Source organism: Cherax quadricarinatus, unplaced genomic scaffold (genome assembly GCF_038502225.1).
Source record: "Cherax quadricarinatus isolate ZL_2023a unplaced genomic scaffold, ASM3850222v1 Contig2168, whole genome shotgun sequence".
NCBI lineage: Eukaryota > Metazoa > Arthropoda > Malacostraca > Decapoda > Parastacidae > Cherax > Cherax quadricarinatus.
This window is the reverse complement of record NW_027197194.1, coordinates 18,250-40,160: the sequence shown is the minus strand read 5'-3', so window position 1 is coordinate 40,160 and position 21,911 is coordinate 18,250. Positions and strand designations below refer to the sequence as shown.

At 40.8% G+C, this 21,911-nt stretch overlaps 1 protein-coding gene across 1 annotated transcript in view; it reads right to left on the bottom strand.

The window, feature by feature from the left end:
• Positions 1-21,911, bottom strand: part of LOC138851801 (sacsin-like) — a gene marked incomplete at its 5' end in the record, with an annotated part of 51,228 nt that overhangs the window by 11,710 nt on the left and 17,607 nt on the right. The window contains one exon of the mRNA XM_070081277.1: positions 15,448-15,595. Within this exon, the coding sequence (XP_069937378.1) occupies positions 15,448-15,595 (148 nt within the window). The remainder of the gene's footprint in view (positions 1-15,447; positions 15,596-21,911) is intronic.

Below are 21,911 nucleotides of genomic sequence, written 5' to 3'. Positions count from 1 at the left end.
CGTGTTCTATTTGTTAAGATGTTGTAGATCCATCTACCAACTTTCATTATTCCTTTATCATGTATTTTGTATGCTATTACACCATGGTCACACTTGTTGAAAGCTTTTGCAAAGTCTGTGTTTACTAAACCTGTATTTTGTTTATCCTCTACAGCATCCAGGACCTTATCATAGTGGTCCAGTAGCTATGACAGGCAGGAGCGACCTGCTCTAAACTCGTGTTGCCCTGGGTTGTGTAACTGAAGGGTATCTAGGTGGTAGGCTATCTTGCTTCTTAGAACTGTCTCTAAATTTTTTATGATATGGGATCTTAGTGCTATTGGTCTATAGTTCTTTGCAATTGTTTTACTGCCACCTTTGTGGAGTGGGGCTATGTCTGTTGTTTTTAGTAATGTAATGAACTGTGAGCATCTATTTTTGAAGTTTTGAGATTTAGGTGATTGACACTATGATCCTTAGCACAGTATGTGTTAATGGAGGTGAATTTGAAAGCAGCTTGGAATCTGCTTAGTTTTGAGTGAGTAGGTGATTTCTGAGAAGAGTCTTCAACTGATTTGCAGACAGGGGTCCTTTAGTGTTCTCTGGCAGTGAATTCCAAATCTTAGGGCCCTTTATGTGCATAGCATTTTTGCATAGGGGGAGCTGAGCATGAGGGATATCAAAGTGTTCTGTGTCTTGTATTATGGTTGTGTGTTCTGTTGCAGCTGTCAAGGTAAAGTTTAAGAGGAGGGTTTATATTAGAGTGTGGTGTCCTATGTATGTAGTAGGCACAATAAAAAGTGTGGGTGTTTTGTATATTGAGTTATGACTCTTGAATAGTGGCAGAGTATGTTGTCTCGAGTTGGAAATTGTTATCAAATGGACTACTGTTTTTTGTTGGGTTATTAAGTGTTATGGGGCTATAGGACCCAACATGTATTTATAAGTAACAGTTACTATAATAATACCTAATTATATTGAATTGATGGGGACTTTGCTCTAAATGTCAGAAGGACTGATCAACCTTATGACTGAGAGGCAGCTGGGTCAAACCTATTTTTCTCAATATAATAGGTTATACTATAGACACATAAACACACAATTTAAATAAGTAGTTTATAAAGTTGTATTTCTTTTTGTAAAAGTAAAATTAAGAGGTGGTAGAATTGTGGTAACTGGAGAATTGTGCTTGGCAACAGTCTTTTGTTTTGGTGGGAGGAGCTTAGCCAGGCTCTCTCTCTCTCTCCCTCTCACTGACTCTCTCTCTCTGTGGCTGACCTTCAACCTGGCAGGATCTCTGGGTCCTTCTCCTATCTTTTGGGGCATCATGTGTGCTCCAGGGGTGAGTTTTTATAATTTAAGTTTTGGCCACCATACCCAGGGTGACTAAAGTGTGTCAAAACACTGGTTAGCCCAGAGTTATGTCAGGAAGAGTGAAGGACAAGAGTTGTTGCAACACACCATGTGGAGCACAGGCATGGAGTGTGTAGATTTTGTTTTGAAAATGGAGGCTGTGATTGTATATTCTGTACATATCTATTGAGAATACAGTTATATTTTTATAGTAGTAGTTTACATAACCTGTGAAGAGGGCTGGTGAAAGGATATCAGACACACTCAAGATGATCAGCCATGATGTAAGTATTACCCCTAGACAGATAAGGCCATTAAGTAAAAAGCTACCCCACACTAGAACATGTAGTGAGAACCTTACTATCAAAGTAATAGGGACAACCAACGTAACATTAAGGGTCTGAGGTGATTTCTTGTAGTTGAGCCCCATATATAGACTCCATAGGTGAGATAGGGATAAATGAGTGAGTGGTACAGAGCAAGGAGAGCTGATTGCTGTACATAGTACCGTATCTTTGATAGAATGCCTACTGTCTTAGAGATTTTCTTAGAAAATTACTGTATGCGTTTCTGGAATTTGAGATTGCTGTCAAGGTGGAGTCCTAGAAATTTACCCTCTGTGAGTCCAGAAATGTGTGATCCATTTATCATTATGTTAAGCCATACATTTGAAGCTCTTTTCCAAACTGCATGAAATAGGTTGTGTCTATATTGAGAGTAAGCCTGTTGGTCATCATCCAGGTAGATATTTTCTGTAATTCAGTATTTACAGTGTTAGCTAGTATGAGCATGACTAAGTAATTGAGAGAGTGCCCGGTTATTCCATAATGAGTTAACTTTAGGTGCAATAAGTCATGTTCAACTGTATCAAAAGCTTTTCATAGATTGATGAAGATTCCCATGGGGAGTTCTTTTTTTTCGAGTGCCATATATATTAGTTCTAGTATATGTATTATAGCATAGTTCGTGCTGTTTATCGGCCTGAATCCAAACTGACTGGGGTTGAGTATGTTGAGGGAGACTAATTAGGAATAGACTTGTTTATGAATTAATTTTTCAAAGATTTTAGAAAAAAAGGATAAGTTAGATATAGGCATGTAGTTGTTCAGGTCAGTTGGATCACCTCCTTTGTGGATCGGGGTGACCCTTGCTATTTTGAGAATTGATGGGAAGGCAGAGGATTCAATGGATTTGTTAAGGAGAGTTGCAATAATTGGTGACAGCACATGAGAAGCATTCTTTATTACTCCTAAAGTAGCAGCATACGTTTCATAGCATTCTTTATTACCGCTCTAGTAGCAGCATATGTTTCATAGCAATCTTCATTAATACACGAGCTCAGGAAGAATCCAGAGCTGATGACTGCACATGATAATATACAAGAACAGGTGTTCAATAACCTCACTGAGGAAGTAGCTGAAGAGAAGTTGAAGACAGAAGCTCATTATCTCCCACACAATGGAGACAGAAAGGATTCTGAAACCATTCCACTATGTGTTGTATATAATTACAGCACACATGATTATAAAGATGTAGCAAGTCTTAATGACTGTCTGATGATCAGACCCCTCACTGAGAAGCTTGGAGACATGCTTATGAATTTCACACAAATTCATATTCCTACTTAGCTATATTTCCATATCTACAGGAAATAGATCATGATTATACTAGATTCTTGTGGCCTGAAAATCCACATGATCCTCAAAGTCCTGTGAAAACATTTCATTGCAAGTCAGTCTTGTTTGGTGCAACATCCTCTCCATTCTTGCTAGAAGCTATTCTAAATACGTATCTGAAGTCCCCAGACATCATAGCAGTTACAGAAATCTGAAAGTCCCTTCAAAGAAATATTAAATAAAAGTTTTTATGTGGAAAATCTTCAAGGTATTGTGAATAAATCCTTACACAGAGAAGCTAACAAGAAGATGACAGAAGAAAATATTCCTTTCAGGATGTGGAATACGAATTCAACATAATTAAGGGAACTTATCACAAAAAATTTCCCCGAAGCTGAAATTCCTGATTGCAACAACATGCTTGGACTTAATTGGAACATACAGGAAGATACTGAGTCTCAAAAGAATAAACAATAAACGAAGCAACAGACTCGCCAAACGTAGTTTGCTGTCAGAGTTATCACGATGTTTTGATCCTCTCGGACTCATCTCACCAAATACCATAAAAAGTAAAATGCTTGTGTAAGATGCATGGAGGCTCAAATTAAGTTGGGATGAGAACTTACCTCTAGAAATGAGTCAAGTATGGGATGAAAAATCCAAAGAGTTTAAACAACTTTATCAAATTGAATTTCCAAGATAAATAGGTCAAGAAGGAAACAAGTACACATTACATGTGTTCTGTGATGCGTCAACCAGAGGTTATGGCACTGTAGCTTAAATGAGTAATGCTGAAGGAAGTACATTAATTGCTTCAAAGGCCAGGGTAGCACCCTTGAAGGCCAGAACAATACCACAATTAGAACTGACAGCAGGCTCTGTAGGTACAAAATTAGCTGTCTATCTCAACAAAGTGCTTAATCATCTCACTTTTGAAAAAACGTGATCTGGAGTGATAATGAAGCAGTTCTCAAGTGGTTACAAAATAACAAGAGTAAGTTGGTATATGTACAAAATAGAGTAGCAGAAATAAGAGAGATGCAGAGAGACTATCTCTTTCACCACATCTCTTCACAAGAGAATCCAGCTGACATGTTATCAAGTGATGTCAAATTCATTAAAGGGATAAAACTTAATTATGAATTTCCTGAACCCATTAAATACTGGATAAAACAAATACAGAACGATGTCTTCCCTACAGAGTATAAATTTCTAGAAACAGGATAAATACCCTAAGAAACTTAATATGATCAATTCTTTAGGACTTTATCTCGACTCAGAAAAAATTATAAGATGTTCAGGAAGAATTCATAATTCTTCACTACCTAAAGAAGCCATACATCCAATATTGATCCCCAAGAATCATTGGCTAATAAACCTGATTATTAAAAATGGCCACAGTAACGTGTTACATGGTGGGGTATCCTACTGGATACTTCAAAGTCGACAAAGTATGAAAAAACAAATAAGAGACAGCATTACTTGTTGTCACTACGATACCTGAGTATGTCAGCATTCAGGTCCACCACCATATCCCTCTGAAAGAGTATGTTATGTAACTCTACTTGAGATGACAGGTGTAGATTACACTGGACCAAAAATTTTAACTAAAACAGTTGACAAAGTTTGCAACAAGGTATACATCTGTTTGTACACCTAGTACACCTAGAAGCAGCCACTGACATGTCTCCTGAAACCTTTATCAAACTATTCAGAAGATTTGCAGCCAAAAGGGCAAGCTCCAGACTGATAATTTCAGACAATGCAACAAACTTTGTTGCTGGTGCTGCTTTAATAAGCAAGATCTTTGATCAACCTGAGTACAACAGATACTGACTGAATGTAGTTGTCGGTGGAGACACATTCCACCTAAAGCTCCATGGCAAGGCAGATTTTAAGAAAGAATGATAGGCGTCATTAAAAGCTGTTTAAGTAAGACTCTTCATCGTCAGTGAATCAAATTAGAAGAATTTCGCACATTCGTAACTGAAATAGAAAACAGAGTCAACAACAGACCTTTAACTAACCTGGATGCTCTAGCAGACAAACAGAATGCAGATGTAATAAACACAGACTTTGCAAAAGCCTTTGACAAGTGTGACCATGCTGTAATAGCACACAAAACACATGATAAAGGAATAAAGCAAAAGTTGCTAGATGGATCTAAAATTTCCTAACAAATGGAACACAAAGAGTAGTTGTCAACAAAATAAAGTCTGAGGCAGCTATGGTGAGAAGCTCTGGTTCCTCATCCTCATATCTGACATAGACAGGAATCTTAGCCACAGTACCATGTCTTCCTTTGCAGATGACACTCGAATTTGCATGACAGTGTCCTCCACTGAAGACACTGCAAGACTCCAAGCACACATCAACAAAATCATTAAATGGGCCACAGAAAACAATATAAAGTTTAATGATGAGAAATTTCAAATACTCCAATGTAGAAAACGTGAGAAAATTAAAACTATATTTGAGTACAAAACAAATTTCAACCACACAATAGAACGAAAAACTAATGTAAAAGACCTGGGAGTGATAATGTCAGAGGATCTCACCTTCAAAGACCACAACATTGTATCAATCGCATCTGCTAGAAAAATGACAGGATGGATAATTAGAACCTTCAAAACTAGGGATGCCAAGCCTATGATGACACTCTTCAGGTCATTTGTTCGATCTAAGCAGGAATATTGCTGTACACTAGCAGCACCTTTTAAGGCAGGTGAAACTGCTGACCTAGAAAAAGTACAGAGAATCTTCACATCACGTAACTGCAATAATACATTTCAGTTACAGGGAACGCTTGAAGTTCCTCAACCTGTACTCCCTAGAATGCAGGTGGGAGAGATACATGATTATATACACTTGGAAAATCCTGGAGGGATTGGTACCAAACTTGCACACGAAAATCACTCCCTATGAAAGCAAAAGACTTGGCAGGGGTGCCACTAGCACAATAGGAGACAACACAATAAGTGTGAGGGGGGCCCAAGACTGTTCAACCACCTCCCAGGCACTGGACACGTGTTGACGTGTATTTGGCTCTGTGAAGACCTGTTTGCGCGCTCTCTAGAATTGAAGCAAGATGCCCTCCATCGAGCAACTTTGCCAACAGCTTAAGGAAGAATTGAGGTTGGCGAATATGGAAATTCGGCGACTGACTGAGGAAAACAAAAAGATTCGGAGTAGTCCTCCTGTTTTGAGTCCTCAGGTCAAGAAGGGAAACTGGTCAGTGGCTGGACAGCAGGGAAAGAAGTTGACGATCAAGAAGACGAATGGAAAGGTAGAAACGATGAAGAAGAAAGAGACTGCCGTGGAAACTGTTGTGGAAACATCCAATACATTCTCAGTGCTACCCGACGAATGTGAGTCGACTACTGGGAACGACACGACGAAAGACATTAAGGAAGGTACGAATATTGTTGTTGTTGGGGATAGCCAAGTTAGGTATATGGATAGGGCGTTCTGCTTGAAGGACAGGAGTAGGAGACAGAGAGTTTGCTTTCCTGGGGCTGGGATGGAGGATATTGTTAGCCGTCTGGATGACATCATGAGAGGTAATGGGAGTAATCCTATTATCTCTCTCAGTGCTGGAGGCAACGATGTTGGCAGACGTAGGAGTGAGGACCTGATTAGCAGGTATAGGTCAGCAATAGAAATAATTAGAAGTAAGGGTGGGAACCCTCTCATATGTGGTATTTTGCCAAGGAGGGGAGTTGGAAATGAATGGTTGTCCAGGGCAACTGGTGTCAATTGCTGGCTGGACAAATACTGTAAGGAAAATGCGGTAACATTCATTGACAACTGGGACCTCTTCTATGGCAGAAATGACATGTATGCCAGGGATGGGGTTCACTTATCTAGGTGTGGTGTGGGAGCACTGGCAACTGCAGTGGAGGGAGCAGTTAGGACTTTAAACTAGGAATAGTTAGTGGTATGGGTTTTGGCAGGAAAACAGTGAAGTCCCAGTGTAGTAATATTACGAGTTCTAGGGGAACTAGTAATAATAAGAACGAGATAGATATTGAAAAGCCAGGGACCTTGGGTGATAAGGACAGTAATAGGTTTAGTAGAAAAATAGAAATGAGCAGGAAGGGTAAAGAGAAAGGAGAGTCTTTCAATGTTTATTATGCTAATTGCCGTAGTGCTAGGAATAAGATGGACGAGTTGAGATTAGTTGCTAGTGTAGGTAACATTGATGTATTTGCCTTAACTGAGACGTGGTTTAATTCAAAAAGTCGGGACATGCCTGCGGAATGTCATATTCAGGGTTTTAAATTGTTCCAAGAAGATAGAAGTATTGGGAAGGGGGGTGGGGTGGCATTGTATGTCCGAGATCGCTTGAACTGTTGCATAAAAACGGGTATTAAGTCTGAAGTAACACATACAGAGTCTGTTTGGATAGAATTTTCAGAGGGGCATGAAAAACTGATTTTAGGAGTGATATACCGTCCCCCAAACTTAGATAGGGACCAAGGGAAACTACTATGGGAGGAAATTGTTAAGGCCACAAGGCACGATAATCTAGTAATTCTAGGAGACTTTAACTTTAGTCATGTTGATTGGAATTTCTTGACTGGGAATTTAGAATCATACGACTTCTTAGAAGTATTTCAGGATTGTTTTTTGAAGCAGTTTGTGACAGAACCTACAAGGGGAAATAACCTGCTTGACTTAGTTATGGCAAACAATGAATCCCTTGTTAATAATTTAGAAATTTCAGAGGAACTGGGTGCTAGCGACCACAAATCAATTACATTTAGCATTGAATGGAAGTACGATAGTAGCGATAACTCAGTAACAGTCCCAGATTTTCGCTTAGCAGATTACGATGGGCTTAGAGAACACTTATCATCTGTTGACTGGGGTAACGAAGAGAGCTATCAATATAACAGTTTTCTGAACACTATGCATGCTGCTCAAAGAGCGTTTATCCCATATAAAGAAATTAGATCAAATAGAAATGACCCAAAATGGATGAATAATAGGCTCAAATATCTACTAGGGCATAAGAAAGGAATTTATAGGCGTATCAAAAGAGGTGAGGGTCATCTTATGAATCAGTATATTGACATTAAGAGGGACATTAAAAAGGGGATAAGAAAAGCTAAAGAACATAAGAACATAAGAACGAAGGAACACTGCAGAAGGCCTACTGGCCCATGCAAGGCAGGTCCAAGTCTCCTACCGGCTTAAGCCAATGCACCCAACCTAGTCAGGTCAGGTCACATTGACTTAAGGGAGGAACACGGCAACCGACCTGGTAGCACAAGCTATCAGGTCTAACTCACACCCACCCACATCTACTCATGTATTTATCCAACCTATTTTTAAAGCTACACAACGTTCTAGCCTCTATAACGGTATTTGGGAGTTTGTTCCACTCATCCACAACTCTATTACCAAACCAGTACTTTCCTATATCCTTCCTGAATCTGAATTTTTCCAACTTAAAACCATTGCTGCGAGTCCTGTCTAGGCTAGATATTTTCAGCACACTATTTACATCCCCTTTATTTATTCCTGTCTTCCATTTATACACCTCAATCATATCCCCCCTAATTCTACGTCTTTCTAGAGAGTGCAGTTTCAGGGCCCTTAGTCTATCCTCATAGGGAAGGTTTCTGATACATGGGATCAACTTTGTCATCCTCCTTTGTACATTTTCCAGAGAATTTATATCCATTCTGTAATACGGTGACCAAAACTGTGCAGCATAATCTAAATGAGGCCTAACCAAGGATGTATAGAGTTGAAGAACAACCTGAGGACTCCTATTATTTATGCTTCTTGATATGAAGCCAAGGATTCTATTAGCTTTATTGCGAACACTTATGCACTGTTGTCTTGGTTTCAGATTACTGCTAACCAGAACTCCTAAATCTTTTTCGCAATCCGTAATATTAAGATCTACATTATTTAGTTTATATGTGGCATGGTTATTGTCCTGTCCAACATTTAGAACTTTGCATTTGTCTATATTAAACTGCATCTGCCACTTCTCCGACCACTGCATCAGTCTATTCAAATCTTCCTGGAGTGCTCGAATGTCCTCGTCAGAATGAATTCGACGGCCTATTTTGGTGTCATCGGCAAACTTGCCGATGTCGCTCTTTATGCCCTCATCTATGTCGTTTATGTAGATTGTGAACAGCAGGGGGCCCAACACTGACCCCTGTGGAACACCGCTCGTGACGCTTCCCCACTCTGATTTCTCCCCATTTATGCAAACTCTCTGCTGCCTATTTGTCAACCATGCCTCTATCCAGGAAAAAATTTCTCCTCCTATTCCATGTGCTTTAATTTTCCTCAATAGTCTCTGATGTGGGACCCAGTCAAAAGCCTTACTGAAGTCCATATACACAATATCATATTCATTACCATGATCTACCTCCTCAAATACCTTAGTGAAAAAAGTTAATAAATTCGTAAGGCAGGAACGCCCCTTTGTAAAACCATGCTGAGATTCGTTGATTAATTTATGCTTTTCAAGGTGGCTACGGACTGCCTCGGCAATTATTGATTCCATAAATTTTCCCACTATGGAGGTTAGGCTTATTGGTCTATAGTTCGAAGCTAAGGACCTGTCACCTGTTTTGAAAATAGGTATCACATTTGCCATTTTCCACTTATCTGGCACCATGCCAGTTTGTAGTGATATGTTGAAAAGATTAGCCAAAGGTGTGCTAAGCTCCTCTTTACATTCCTTTAGAACCCTTGCATACAGTTCATCAGGGCCTGGGGATTTGTTAGGTTTTAATTTATCTATTTGCCTAAGGATCATGTCACTTGTGACCCTAATAGTGCACAGTTTATTATCGTCCTGTTCTACATAATTTATCATTACTGGAATATCGCTGGTATCCTCCTGTGTAAAAACTGAGAGGAAGTATGTGTTAAAAATTCTACACATTTCCTTATCACTGTCAGTGAGCTGACCCGAGGAACTTTTGAGTGGGCCTATCTTGTCCCTGATCTTACTTCTGTATACCTGAAAGAATCCTTTTGGGTTAGTCTTCGATTCTCTTGCAACTTTAACCTCATAATCTCTTTTTGCTTTTCTAATTCCCTTTTTTATTTCTCTCTTTAACTGAATATATCGATTTCTCAATTGCCCCTCTCCTCTTTTGATTTGCCTATATATGCCTCTCTTTTGACCAATCAGATATTTTAATCTATTGTTCATCCATTTAGGATCATTTTTGTTTGATCTGATTTCCCTATTTGGAACATAATTTGACTGAGCAGCTAGAACTATGCCCTGGAAAGCATCATATCGGCAACCATCACCACCTACCTGACCCTTAGTCAGGTCATTCCAGTTCAGCCCACCTAAGTAATTTTTCAGTCCTATGAAATCAGCCAAGCGAAAGTCAGGGACGGAGACTTGATTGCCATTATTAGGGGAATTCCATGATATATTAAAACTGAGTGATTTGTGATCACTTTCCCCAAGCTCATCATTAACCTAAAGATTATTAATTAGTGTTTCCCTACTGGCAAGAACCAAGTCAAGGAGGTTATTTCCCCTAGTTGGCTCTGTCACAAACTGTTTTAAAAAACAATCCTGGATCGTATCAAGAAAGTCACCTGACTCTAAATTTCCTGTCAAATTGCTCCAGTCAATCTGTCTATAGTTGAAATCTCCCATTAGCACAACATTTTCGTATGTAGATGCCTTACGAATTTCGTCCCATAGAAGTTTACTGCACTCCCTATCAAGATTTGGGGCCCTGTAAATCACACCCAAAATTAGTTTTTCTCGGCCCTCGAGAAGCTGTAACCAAACAGATTCAGTGGCTGACGCTTCTAATTTAATATCTTGTCTAACACAACAATTTAAATTGTCTCTGACATACATCGCTACTCCACCACCTTTCCTGTTGACCCTGTCAGTGTGGAATAATTTATAGCCTTGTATGTGACATTCAGAGGGCATCTCTCTATCTTTCAGATTAAGCCAGGTCTCTGTTATAGCAATAATATCTATGTTTCCTGCACTTGCAATTAATCTTAGCTCATCTATCTTATTTCTTACACTCCTGCTATTAGTATAGTAAACCTTAAGGGAGCTAGTCCCTTGCTGCCCTCTGCTGTCCCCCTTTGTTTGCTGACCTGATCTATTGTCTTTATTTATAACTTCATGCTGAATGCCTTTTATACATTTACTGTTTCCAACCCAAGTGTTGCAACCTGCTTGTTTCCCACACACACCCATACCTCTATCTTCCATCAGTTTAAAATCATAGGCATTTCACCAATGGCCTTCTCAATCGAGTCTGCAAGTGCTACCACCCCAGCCCCAGAGAGATGTACCCCATCCCTTGCATACATATCATGTTTGCCATAAAAGTTGTTCCAGTTGTCAATGAATGGGATTGCAAGTTCCTTGCAGTATCTGTCTAGCCAGCAATTTACACCAATTGCCCTAGACAACCATTCATTTCCTACTCCCCTTCTAGGCAAGATGCTACATATGATTGGGATCCCTCCCTTAGACTTAATGAAATCTATAGCTGACCTGTACTTATCTAGCACCTCTTCTCTCCTACCCTTCCCAATATCATTTCCACCAGCACTGAGACAGATAATGGGCTTGTTCCCATTACCTGACGTGATATTATCCAGCCTGTTGACAATGTCCCCAACACCAGCTCCAGGGAAGCACACTCTGTCTCTCATCTTCTTATTCCTATTACAAAAAGCACGGTCAATATATCTTACCTGAGAGTCACCAACCACAAGAATGCGCTTACCTCCATTAGCAGGGGCAGTAGTACCCTTACCTTCACTGGCCACTGAAGTACATTCATCCTGAAGAACAGAGAAGCGATTTCCTACCTTCAGATCTTCACTCTTAACTTTCCTTACTCTGATGCGCCTTCCATTACTGTGAACCACTCGCCACTTGTAGCAGGTACTGGACTGCACCTCACTGCTGGTAGCCGTTGCTACCTCCCCAGCTACAGCCTCCTCGCAGCGAGAGACAGACTGCACCTCACTGCTAGAAGCCTCATTCCCCACAACTCCAGCCACCTCACACTCTCTCCCAGACCCATTGAGGTGGACCTTCAGCCTCCTAATCTCCTCCTGGAGAAGCAAGACCTCCTCCTTCAACTCTCCAACCTCAATTTTTAAAACACTGCAGAAGCAAGCCATGCTTTGTAACCGTCCACACTAATCCCCAAAGCAGCTCAGGGTCTGTGACCTCACGTGACGACTGACCACTGAGTACTGACGTAACCACTTAAAAATAACTATGGGCACCTTACTGACAAAGAGAATGAAATGTGCTTGATTTTAAATAATTATTTTCTCTCAGTTTTTACACAGGAAGACACTAACAATATTCCAGTAATTAATTTTTACAGTGGGCTAGAAGAAGATAAATTATGTAACATCACAGTCACTAGTGAGATGGTTGTGAAGCAGATAGACAGACTGAAGCAAAATAAGTCGCCGGGTCCTGATGAGGTTTTTTCAAGGGTTCTTAAGGAATGCAAAATGGAACTCTGTGAACCATTAACTAATATTTTTAATTTATCTCTTCAAACAGGTGTAGTGTCTGATATGTGGAAGATGGCTAATGTAACTCCTATTTTTAAAACAGGGGACAAGTCGTTACCGTCAAATTACTGCCCAATAAGCCTGACCTCAATTGTAGGCAAATTACTAGAGTCAATTATAGCTGAGATTATAAGAAGCCATCTCGATAAGCATAGCTTGATTAATGATACTCAACATGGATTCACAAGAGGCCGGTCTTGTCTAACTAATTTATAAACTTTCTTCAGTAAAGCTTTTGAGGCTGTTGACCACAATAAAGAATTTGATATTATTTACTTAGATTTTAGTAAGGCTTTTGATAGAGTTCCGCACCATAGACTGTTAAAGAAAGTGGCAGCTCATGGCATTGGGGGAAAAGTGCTCTCGTGGATCGAGTCATGGCTCACTGACAGGAAGCAGAGAGTGTCCATAAATGGGGTTAAATCCGAGTGGGGGATCTGTAACAAGTGGCGTTCCACAGGGATCAGTCTTGGGCCCGTTGTTGTTTATAATATATATCAATGATCTTGATGAGGGAATTACTAGTGATATGAGCAAATTCGCCGATGACACAAAGATAGGTAGGATAATTGATTCAAACGTAGATGTTAGGGAACTTCAGGAGGATTTAAACAAACTCTATTCTTGGTCAGAAAAGTGGCAGATGCAGTTCAATGTAGATAAATGCAAGGTTCTGAAGCTTGGGAGTGCCCATAACCCTAGTACTTATAAGTTAAATGATGTAGAACTTAGCCATACAGATTGCGAAAAGGACTTGGGGGTTATGGTGAGCAGCAACCTTAATCCAAGACAGCAATGCCTAAGCGTACGTAATAAGGCAAATAGATTACTGGGATTTATATCAAGAAGTGTAAGCAACAGAAGTCCAGAGGTCATACTGCAGCTTTATACATCATTAGTAAGGCCTCACCTAGATTATGCAGCTCAGTTCTGGTCTCCGTATTACAAAATGGACATAAATTCGTTAGAAAACATTCAGCGTAGGATGACTAAATTAATACATAGCATTAGAAATCTTCCTTATGAAGAAAGATTGAAGACTCTTAAGTTACATTCACTTGTTAGACGAAGAATGAGGGAAGACCTGATCGAAGTGTATAAGTGGAAGATAGGTATTAATAAAGGGGATATTAATAAGGTCTTGAGGATGTCTCTCCAAGAGAGAACCCGCAGTAATGGATTTAAATTAGATAAGTTTAGATTTAGAAAGGACATAGGAAAGTATTGGTTTGGAAATAGGGTAGTTGATGAGTGGAACAGTCTACCTAGTTGGGTTATTGAGGCTGGGACTTTGGGTAGTTTCAAATCTAGGTTGGATAAGTACACGAGTGGGAGGGGTTGGATTTGAGTGGGACTTTCACATCAGAGCTTATTTCTTGGGTGGAACTGAAAATTGGGTTGGGCAAATGTTTTGTTAGTGGGATGAATTGTAAAGGACCTGCCTAATATGGGCCAGCAGGCCTCCTGCAGTGTTCCTCCTTTCTTATGTTCTTATGTTAAAGTCAGTACCTGAACAGCAGGGCTGTGGTTCATACATTGGGTTGTGTGCAGCCAACAGCAACAGCCTGGTTGAACAGGCCCTGATCCACCATGAGGCCTGGTCACAGACCGGGCTGTGGGGACATTGACCCCCGACACCCTCTCCAGGTAAACTCTAAGTAGTTTGTTATTTACATTTCTCATTTGAAAATAAAATATAAGAACATAAGAAAGAAGGAACACTGCAACAGGCCTACTGGCTTATGCAAGGCAGGTCCAAATCTCCTACCGGCTTAAGCCAATGCCCCAGCCTAGTCAGGTCAGGTCACATTCACTTACGGAAGGAGCATGGCATCTGACCTAATAGAATAAGCTAGTTAGGTCCAACTCACACCCACCCACACCCACTCGTGCATTTATCTAACCTATCTTTAAAACTACACAATGTTTTAGTCCCTCTAACTGTACTCAGGAGCTTGTTCCACTCACAACCCTACTACCTAACCAATGCTTTCCTATATGCTTCCTGAATCTGAATTTTTCCAACTTGAAGCCATTGCTCTGAGTCCTGCCTAGGCTAGATACTTTTAGCACACTATTTACATCCCCTTTATTTATTCCTCTCTTCCATTTATACACCTCAATCATATCCCACCTAACTCTTTGCCTTTCTAGAGAGTGCAGATTCAAAACCCTCAGTTCATCATCATATGAAAGATTTCTGATACATGGGATCAACTTCGTCATCCTCCTTTGTACATTTTCCAGAGCATTTATATCCATTCTGTAATATGGTGACCAAAACTGTGCAGCATAACCTAGGTGAGGCCTAACCAAGGATATACAGAGTAGAATAACCTGAGGACTCCTGTTATCTATGCTTCTCAATATGAAGCCAAGGATTCTGTTCACTTTATTGTGAACACTTATGCACTGTTGTCTTGGTTTTAGATTACTGCTAACCAGAACTTCCAAATCCTTTTTGCAATCCGCATTATTAAGTTCTACATTATTTAGTTTATATGTGGCATGGTTATTTACCTGTCGATTGTTTAGAACTTTGCATTTGTCTTTATGCTATATACATAGAACAGTAGTAGATAAAGACGGATTACTAACCTTGATTATGCATAGAATTAAAAGCTAATCTGAACAATCATCTACATTCAATAACTGATGAAATTTGTAGATGAATGGTTCAGAGAACCGACATGTTGATAAATTAGACACATATGCAACTCTTGGGTATCTTTATTGAGGAAACGTTTCGCCACACAGTGGCTTCATCAGTCCATACGTAGGAGAAACCCAAGAGTTGCATATGTGTCTAATTTATCAACTGATGAAATCATTCACATAGGCTGAAGTACTGAATTTACCTCAAGTGTTATGTTTCTAAATTTCCAAATGGTATATTCATCATTCTTAAACAAATTTTTAGGTAACATACCAGTAATGTGAAACACTGACTTGAATCCTAATCCAAACTGCCCAACTTTCAGAGGATCATCTTTTTTAATGCTGTCACTAAGCTTGCGTATGCCCTCCCAGTCGTCTGTAGTAAAAGTTGCATTGTTGTAAAGACACAGTGCAGGCCCCTGAAAATGATGAAAATTTGCTGAACATTATTCTAAGAATTATAAATTCAAGAAAGCAAAATTATTAAGTCGGCCATCACTCACCGAGGTGTGGTGACTAATATTTAAGCATCCCTTGAATGGGAATTCCTATAGGTAGGTAGATGAACACAATGTTGGCATTATTAACAATAATTATGATACCTGTAGTTGGATATTTTTCTTGTTGCAAGGTTTCTGTGCTATAATTTGAGACAGCTTCTCTTTATCAGCTTCAGACTTTCAGTGATGGTGTACCATTTCTTTCTTACAATTAAATTATTTGGCAATGTAGGTGCCAGTTCAGTAATTTTATAAATGAAAATACAGCAGCAGTTTCTGTGCATCACCAGAACACTCCTCTGTTTGACCTAAGAGTGTTATTTTATTTTATTGTGTTTTCTGTCATTATATTATGCTGTTCTAACTTGTGAATACCACTTCGGAGCATTAAATTTTAATGCTGGTGTAATTAAACTGAAGAAAGGTTCAGTGTAGTTTAGGCTACATATACATACACACATACAAACACACACATCGTCTCGTCAGTGAGTGCGCCGGTCACGCCTTCAGTGCTCCGCGAATATAAGTGTTTTCGAGGGCTACCCAAGTGATCTGAAGGGTAGCTAAGTGTGCTAGGATAGTGAACAATTCCTTGAAGGATTTATAATCTGCTTGAGCCACATAAGTGTAGGGAGAGCCGCATTTTCGTAAGTGATATAGAAAGTAAAATGTGGTGCGCAGTCAGAGCGGGCAGGCTAGTGTGTGTGCTCAGGCGATGTTGTCACGTGTCACCCAAGAAAGATAATAAAGTGAAACAATCGCATGACCAGTGAGATAAATACAGTGAATAGGGTACATTATTAACAAGAAGAAATTGAGGTGGATCTATGCCAGGCCATCACATTGAGCTGGACAATCTACAGGCTGCTACAGCTGCATTGCAAGTACTGTAATCACCTATTGAGTGGTTGTATGGGTGTGGGGTTCCAGGTTCCAATTAACCACCAAGCTGATTGTGAATGGTCTCTCATAGCACTATAAAGAATAGGCACTCAAGTATTCAATAATGAATAGCAACTGGTAATCCATTGAACAAGGCAAGTTACTATAAGCTAGGTGGCAGGACAATTATCAAGGGCAACACTGTAAGTAGGTGCAGGTCAAGTCCCAAAAGGGTGGGGGTCAGGTCACAAGAAGTTGAGGATGGATAATGAGAACCTTCAAAACTAGAGAGGCCAAGCCCATGATGACACTCTTCCGGTCACTTGTTCTATCTAGGCTGGAATATTGCTGCACACTAATAGCACCTTTCAAGGCAGGTGAAATTGCTGACCTAGAAAATGTACAGAGAACCTTCACGGCGTGCATAACGGAGATAAAACACCTCAATTACTGGGAGCGCTTGAGGTTCCTGAACCTGTATTCCCTGGAACGCAGGCGGGAGAGATACATGATTATATACACCTGGAAAATCCAAGAGGGACTAGTACCGAACTTGCACACGAAAATCACTCACTACGAAAGCAAAAGACTTGGCAGACGATGCAACATCCCCCCAATGAAAAGCAGGGGTGTCACTAGCACGTTAAGAGACCATACAATAAGTGTCAGGGGCCCAAGACTGTTCAACTGCCTCCCAGCATACATAAGGGGGATTACCAACAGACCCCTGGCAGTCTTCAAGCTGGCACTGGACAAGCACCTAAAGTCGGTTCCTGATCAGCCGGGCTGTGGCTCGTACGTTGGTTTGCGTGCAGCCAGCAGCAACAGCCTGGTTGATCAGGCTCTGATCCACCAGGAGGCCTGGTCACAGACCGGGCCGCGGGGGCATTGACCCCCGGAACTCTCTCCAGGTAAACTCCAGGTAAAACTCCAGTCAGGGACCATTGAGACTCCACATTACACTCCAAGTCACCTACTTTTCAGACACATAATAAACCCACACATAATTCCACATAATTACACACACACACACACACACACACACACACATACACTCACACACACACACACACGCGTGGGTCCGTGGGGTGAAGACGTGGGTAACAAGGCTCCGAGATCCTTAGCGTTGTATGGCATGCAATAACAGTTAGCAGTAATCAGTGGTAGTGGAACGTCAGTGAACAATACTACGAGTGATAATTAAAGTTATTAGTTAAAGAAAGTGAGAGGAAAGCTGAAATCATAATATTTCAAAGAGCAAACCGTTGGGGGTCTTAGGCGCTGTTGCCACATTGGTAGCGGTAGGCCTGAAGAAGTGACGTCACGACAAGTTGTGTGCCATTATACATATAAAGTGAAGTGTATATAATGTGAAGTGTATACTATCATCAGTGAAGAGTGGCATCGCGTGAGGAAGCGGGATGTACGAGAATATAGTTATAATCGTCACGGGTGAAGGATCTCCAAAACAGGGATTTAAATAATACCTACAACTACTTCGTCATCAGCAGCTGGCAACTGTCACCGCAAGTTTATTAGCCTATTTGTGATTTGCATGTTGACGGCCCTGGCTAGCCTTGCATACTGTTTGATACTGGTCACTCACTCCTGCAAGCTATTACCAGAATTAGAATAGAAATAGCATAGACATAGAGAATAGAGGGTTGACGAGTGTGAGAAGGTAGGTGGGACAAGCTTTTAAGGGCAACATTGTAAGACCGTGCTAGGGTCAGGTCCCAGGAGGGTTGTGTCAGGTCACAAGAAGTTGCGGCCAGTCATTACACCGCACAAGACACACTCACACACACACACACTCACACACACACACACACACACACACACACACATATGCACACATGCACACAGGCAGTGTTACTACCGGTAGTTATTAGCAGTAAGAATACTTAGGAAGCTAGGAAGTCCTCTCTCAATGTGAACAAGGAAAATGATAATAACCAGCAACAATTAACACGCTTTCTCCCGTGTCAGCGTGCCTCGTTGTGCTCCCGTTTTTTCTGGTGTTTTCACGGTCGCTCTTACGTGCTAGAACTTTAATTTGTGTCATCAATCCTATACGATACATCCCTCTAGCGCCTGGAACCAATCTTGGGCGGAAAACATTATATACTGAGTAAAAAAAGGAGAATTAGTGTGCACTTCCTAGCAGAGTTTACTCCCAGAGGGGAATCATAGGCCTGTCCCGTGTGGAAAAATAATAATATTGAACTTTGTGTCAGAGGAAAGAAAGTCTCCCTGATAACATTGAGTATACATAGTGTATAGTGTATACTACAGTGGCTCCCTAGTATATTGATGATAAAGGCTAAAGTGTCATTTGAAAACAGGTGAATTTGTAAATGAAGTGATAAGCCTATAGAGGCAGGTGCCAGAAGTCGCCAGAAACTTACCACAGGTCAGCTGTTTTTAATAATCTTCCTGGCCTGCTAGTGTACTCGCATATAATCTAGTGATACCAGTGAATAGCAGAATACAGTGTTGTAGTAGCAACTAACCAGTATTATAATGGTACTTAGTGAAGTGGAGTGACTTTCACTAGTTTCTTTTTCTTGAAATACCAGACGTTACTGTGAATTTCATATAACCTGTAGTTACCAGCGGTCGCAATATACACAACGAGAAGCAATTATTACTACAGAAAAAGCGCCCTTCCTCCAAAATTTGCACCAGTCAACTATAGTGATAATATAGCATTTATTGTGGTGGAGACGGAAAAAAAAAAAAAAATAGAGAAGCTAGATACAGCGATTGATAAACAAAGGTGGAGGCTCGACCGTTCGTCATTGTAGGAGTGCCAGCAGTCACCGGCTCTTCAACACGCAAGTTATACTTTTGTATCAATCAAATCACATATTACTCAGGTAGATAATTTCCAGTAGATCCTTCATGTGTTAGCTCAAATCACCGACCAGTATGGTTTAAATAAGTGACCCACTGATCAGATCAGATAGACTGGTCCGAACCCTTGACTGGTCCGAACATTTGACTGGTCCGAACCCTGGACTGGTTTCAAACGGTTTGGTCGTTGTGCACCACCTAGCAGGTTATTAATAGAATATTCAAGAGGTTGCTAGTAGAATTGCAGTAAATCAACCATTCAAATCATTATGAAGCTGTGTGTAGTCTGTGGTCAGTCAAACAAACGGGCTTCCACATGCATAAATTGTCATTTCTGTGGAAATTGGTGTCACGCCCCTTGTGCAGATATCCAAGAACTAGCTACAAGCAGTATTAAAACAGGGAAGTGTTTTTGGGTATGCCCAAATGAGATAAATCTGTGGACTAAAATCACAAGGGTATTAAAAGAGGTCAACATCAAAGCTGCTTTCATAGAAAACCTGGAAGCTTTCTACAACAGATGGGAACATAAAAAGTCCGGGCTGAATGGTACTGCCCTTGATACTGGCCATGTAGTCAGAAACTGTAAGGCTGGAGATGATGTCCTGGTAGTCAGTAAATGGGGGGCTGATAGTGCTGTCCTGGGAGACAGTAATGGGGAAGCTGGAGGTGCTGTCCTGGGAGACAGTAATGGTGAAGCTGGAGGTGCTGTCCTGGGAGACAGTAATGGTGAAGCTGGAGATGCTGTCCTGGGAGACAGTAATGGGGAAGCTGGAGATGCTGTCCTGGGAGACAGTAATGGTGAAGCTGGAGATTTTGTCCAGGTAGTCGGGAATTATACGCAGGAAGGAATACATATGAATGACCGCATAGGGGACAGGAGCCATAGTAGGGAAACAAGTGTAGTCAAAGATAAGATACAACCAATATTGCAAACTAGAAATACCGCAGGAAATAGCAAACAAGAGGACTCCACTAGCAATAGTGAGGATATATTACCAAAAACAAATGGTGGGAGCTCCATTGTTGGTGCTAGGGAGGATAGAAGTAAGACAGGGAAACATGCACCAACAGGGAATACAGTCACAGAAACCCAAGGCAAACGGAAACCAAGCCTGTGCACATACTATGCACTCGGTATCTGCTGGCATGGGAAATCTGGAAAAACAGATGGGACGTGCAACTATGACCACCCTAGGAAATGCCATGCCCATATGACAACAGGAAAATGCAAACTCCCTTCCTGTAAGCTTTTTCACCCTGAACTGTGTACCTCTTCAGTACAGGAAAGACTGTGCTATAACTTAAATTGCCAGGCATACCATCTAAAGGGGACAAAAAGATACAAAACATCCAGGCCATGGGAAAACCTGGGTAGCCACAGCCACTCAAGAGGGAGAGGTTTTTTAGTGCCAGGAAGGAAAAAAAACTGGCAGGAAATGGCAGAAATCGTACACCAAATCCAGTCATTCCTGGAGTGGAACCACAGTCGATGGCCTCCACTCCAAACCAACAGATACAGATACTAATGCCTGAAAAAAAATCCCCCCCCCAGTACCAACAATACCACCAGTCCGATAACATTCTTCTTTGCAAATATACAGGGTCTAAAGCCAGCAACAAACAACAAAATACCTTTCATCCGTGGACTGCTTGCAGAGGCAAAGGCAATGTTCGCGGCTTTCACTGAGACCCACATAAAGGATCACTTGGACAACGAAATATGGATCCCAGGTTACAACCTATACAGATGTGACAGAGTGAACAGGCAAAAGGGGGGGGTTGGCCTGTACATTGCAGAGTCACTTGTTTGCACAGAACTGCTAAATGCCTCAAATGATGTAGTGGAAGTTTTAGCAGTAAAGGTCGAGAACCAAAACCTAGTCATTGTGATAGTCTACAAGCCTCCGGATGCAACATCCCAGCAATTCCAGGAACAGCTGTTAAAAATTGACCACTGTCTGGAAAACCTTCCAGCTCCTGCACCCAACATCTTGCTCCTGGGGGATTTCAACTTAAGGCACCTAAAATGGAGGAATATAGCAAATAATATTGTTGCAGTAATAACACCAGGAGGCAGCTCTGAAGAAAACTCACACTCACGCGAGCTTTTAAATCTCTGCACAAAATTCAATTTAAACCAGCAAATAATAGAGCCTACTAGACTGGAGAATACACTAGACCTCATCTTCACTAACAATGATGATCTGATAAGAAATATCACCATATCAAAAACAATATACTCAGATCACAACATAATTGAGGTTCAGTCATGTATGCGCGGAGCCCCAGACCGACATAATGAGATTAGTCACGAGGGAGCATTCACCAAATTCAACTTCAATAACAAAAACATAAAGTGGGACCAAGTAAACCAAGTCCTAACCGATATAAGCTGGGAAGATATACTAAGCAACACAGACCCCAACTTATGCCTAGAACAGATTAACTCGGTAGCACTCGATGTATGCACAAGGCTTATTCCTCTAAGAAAAAG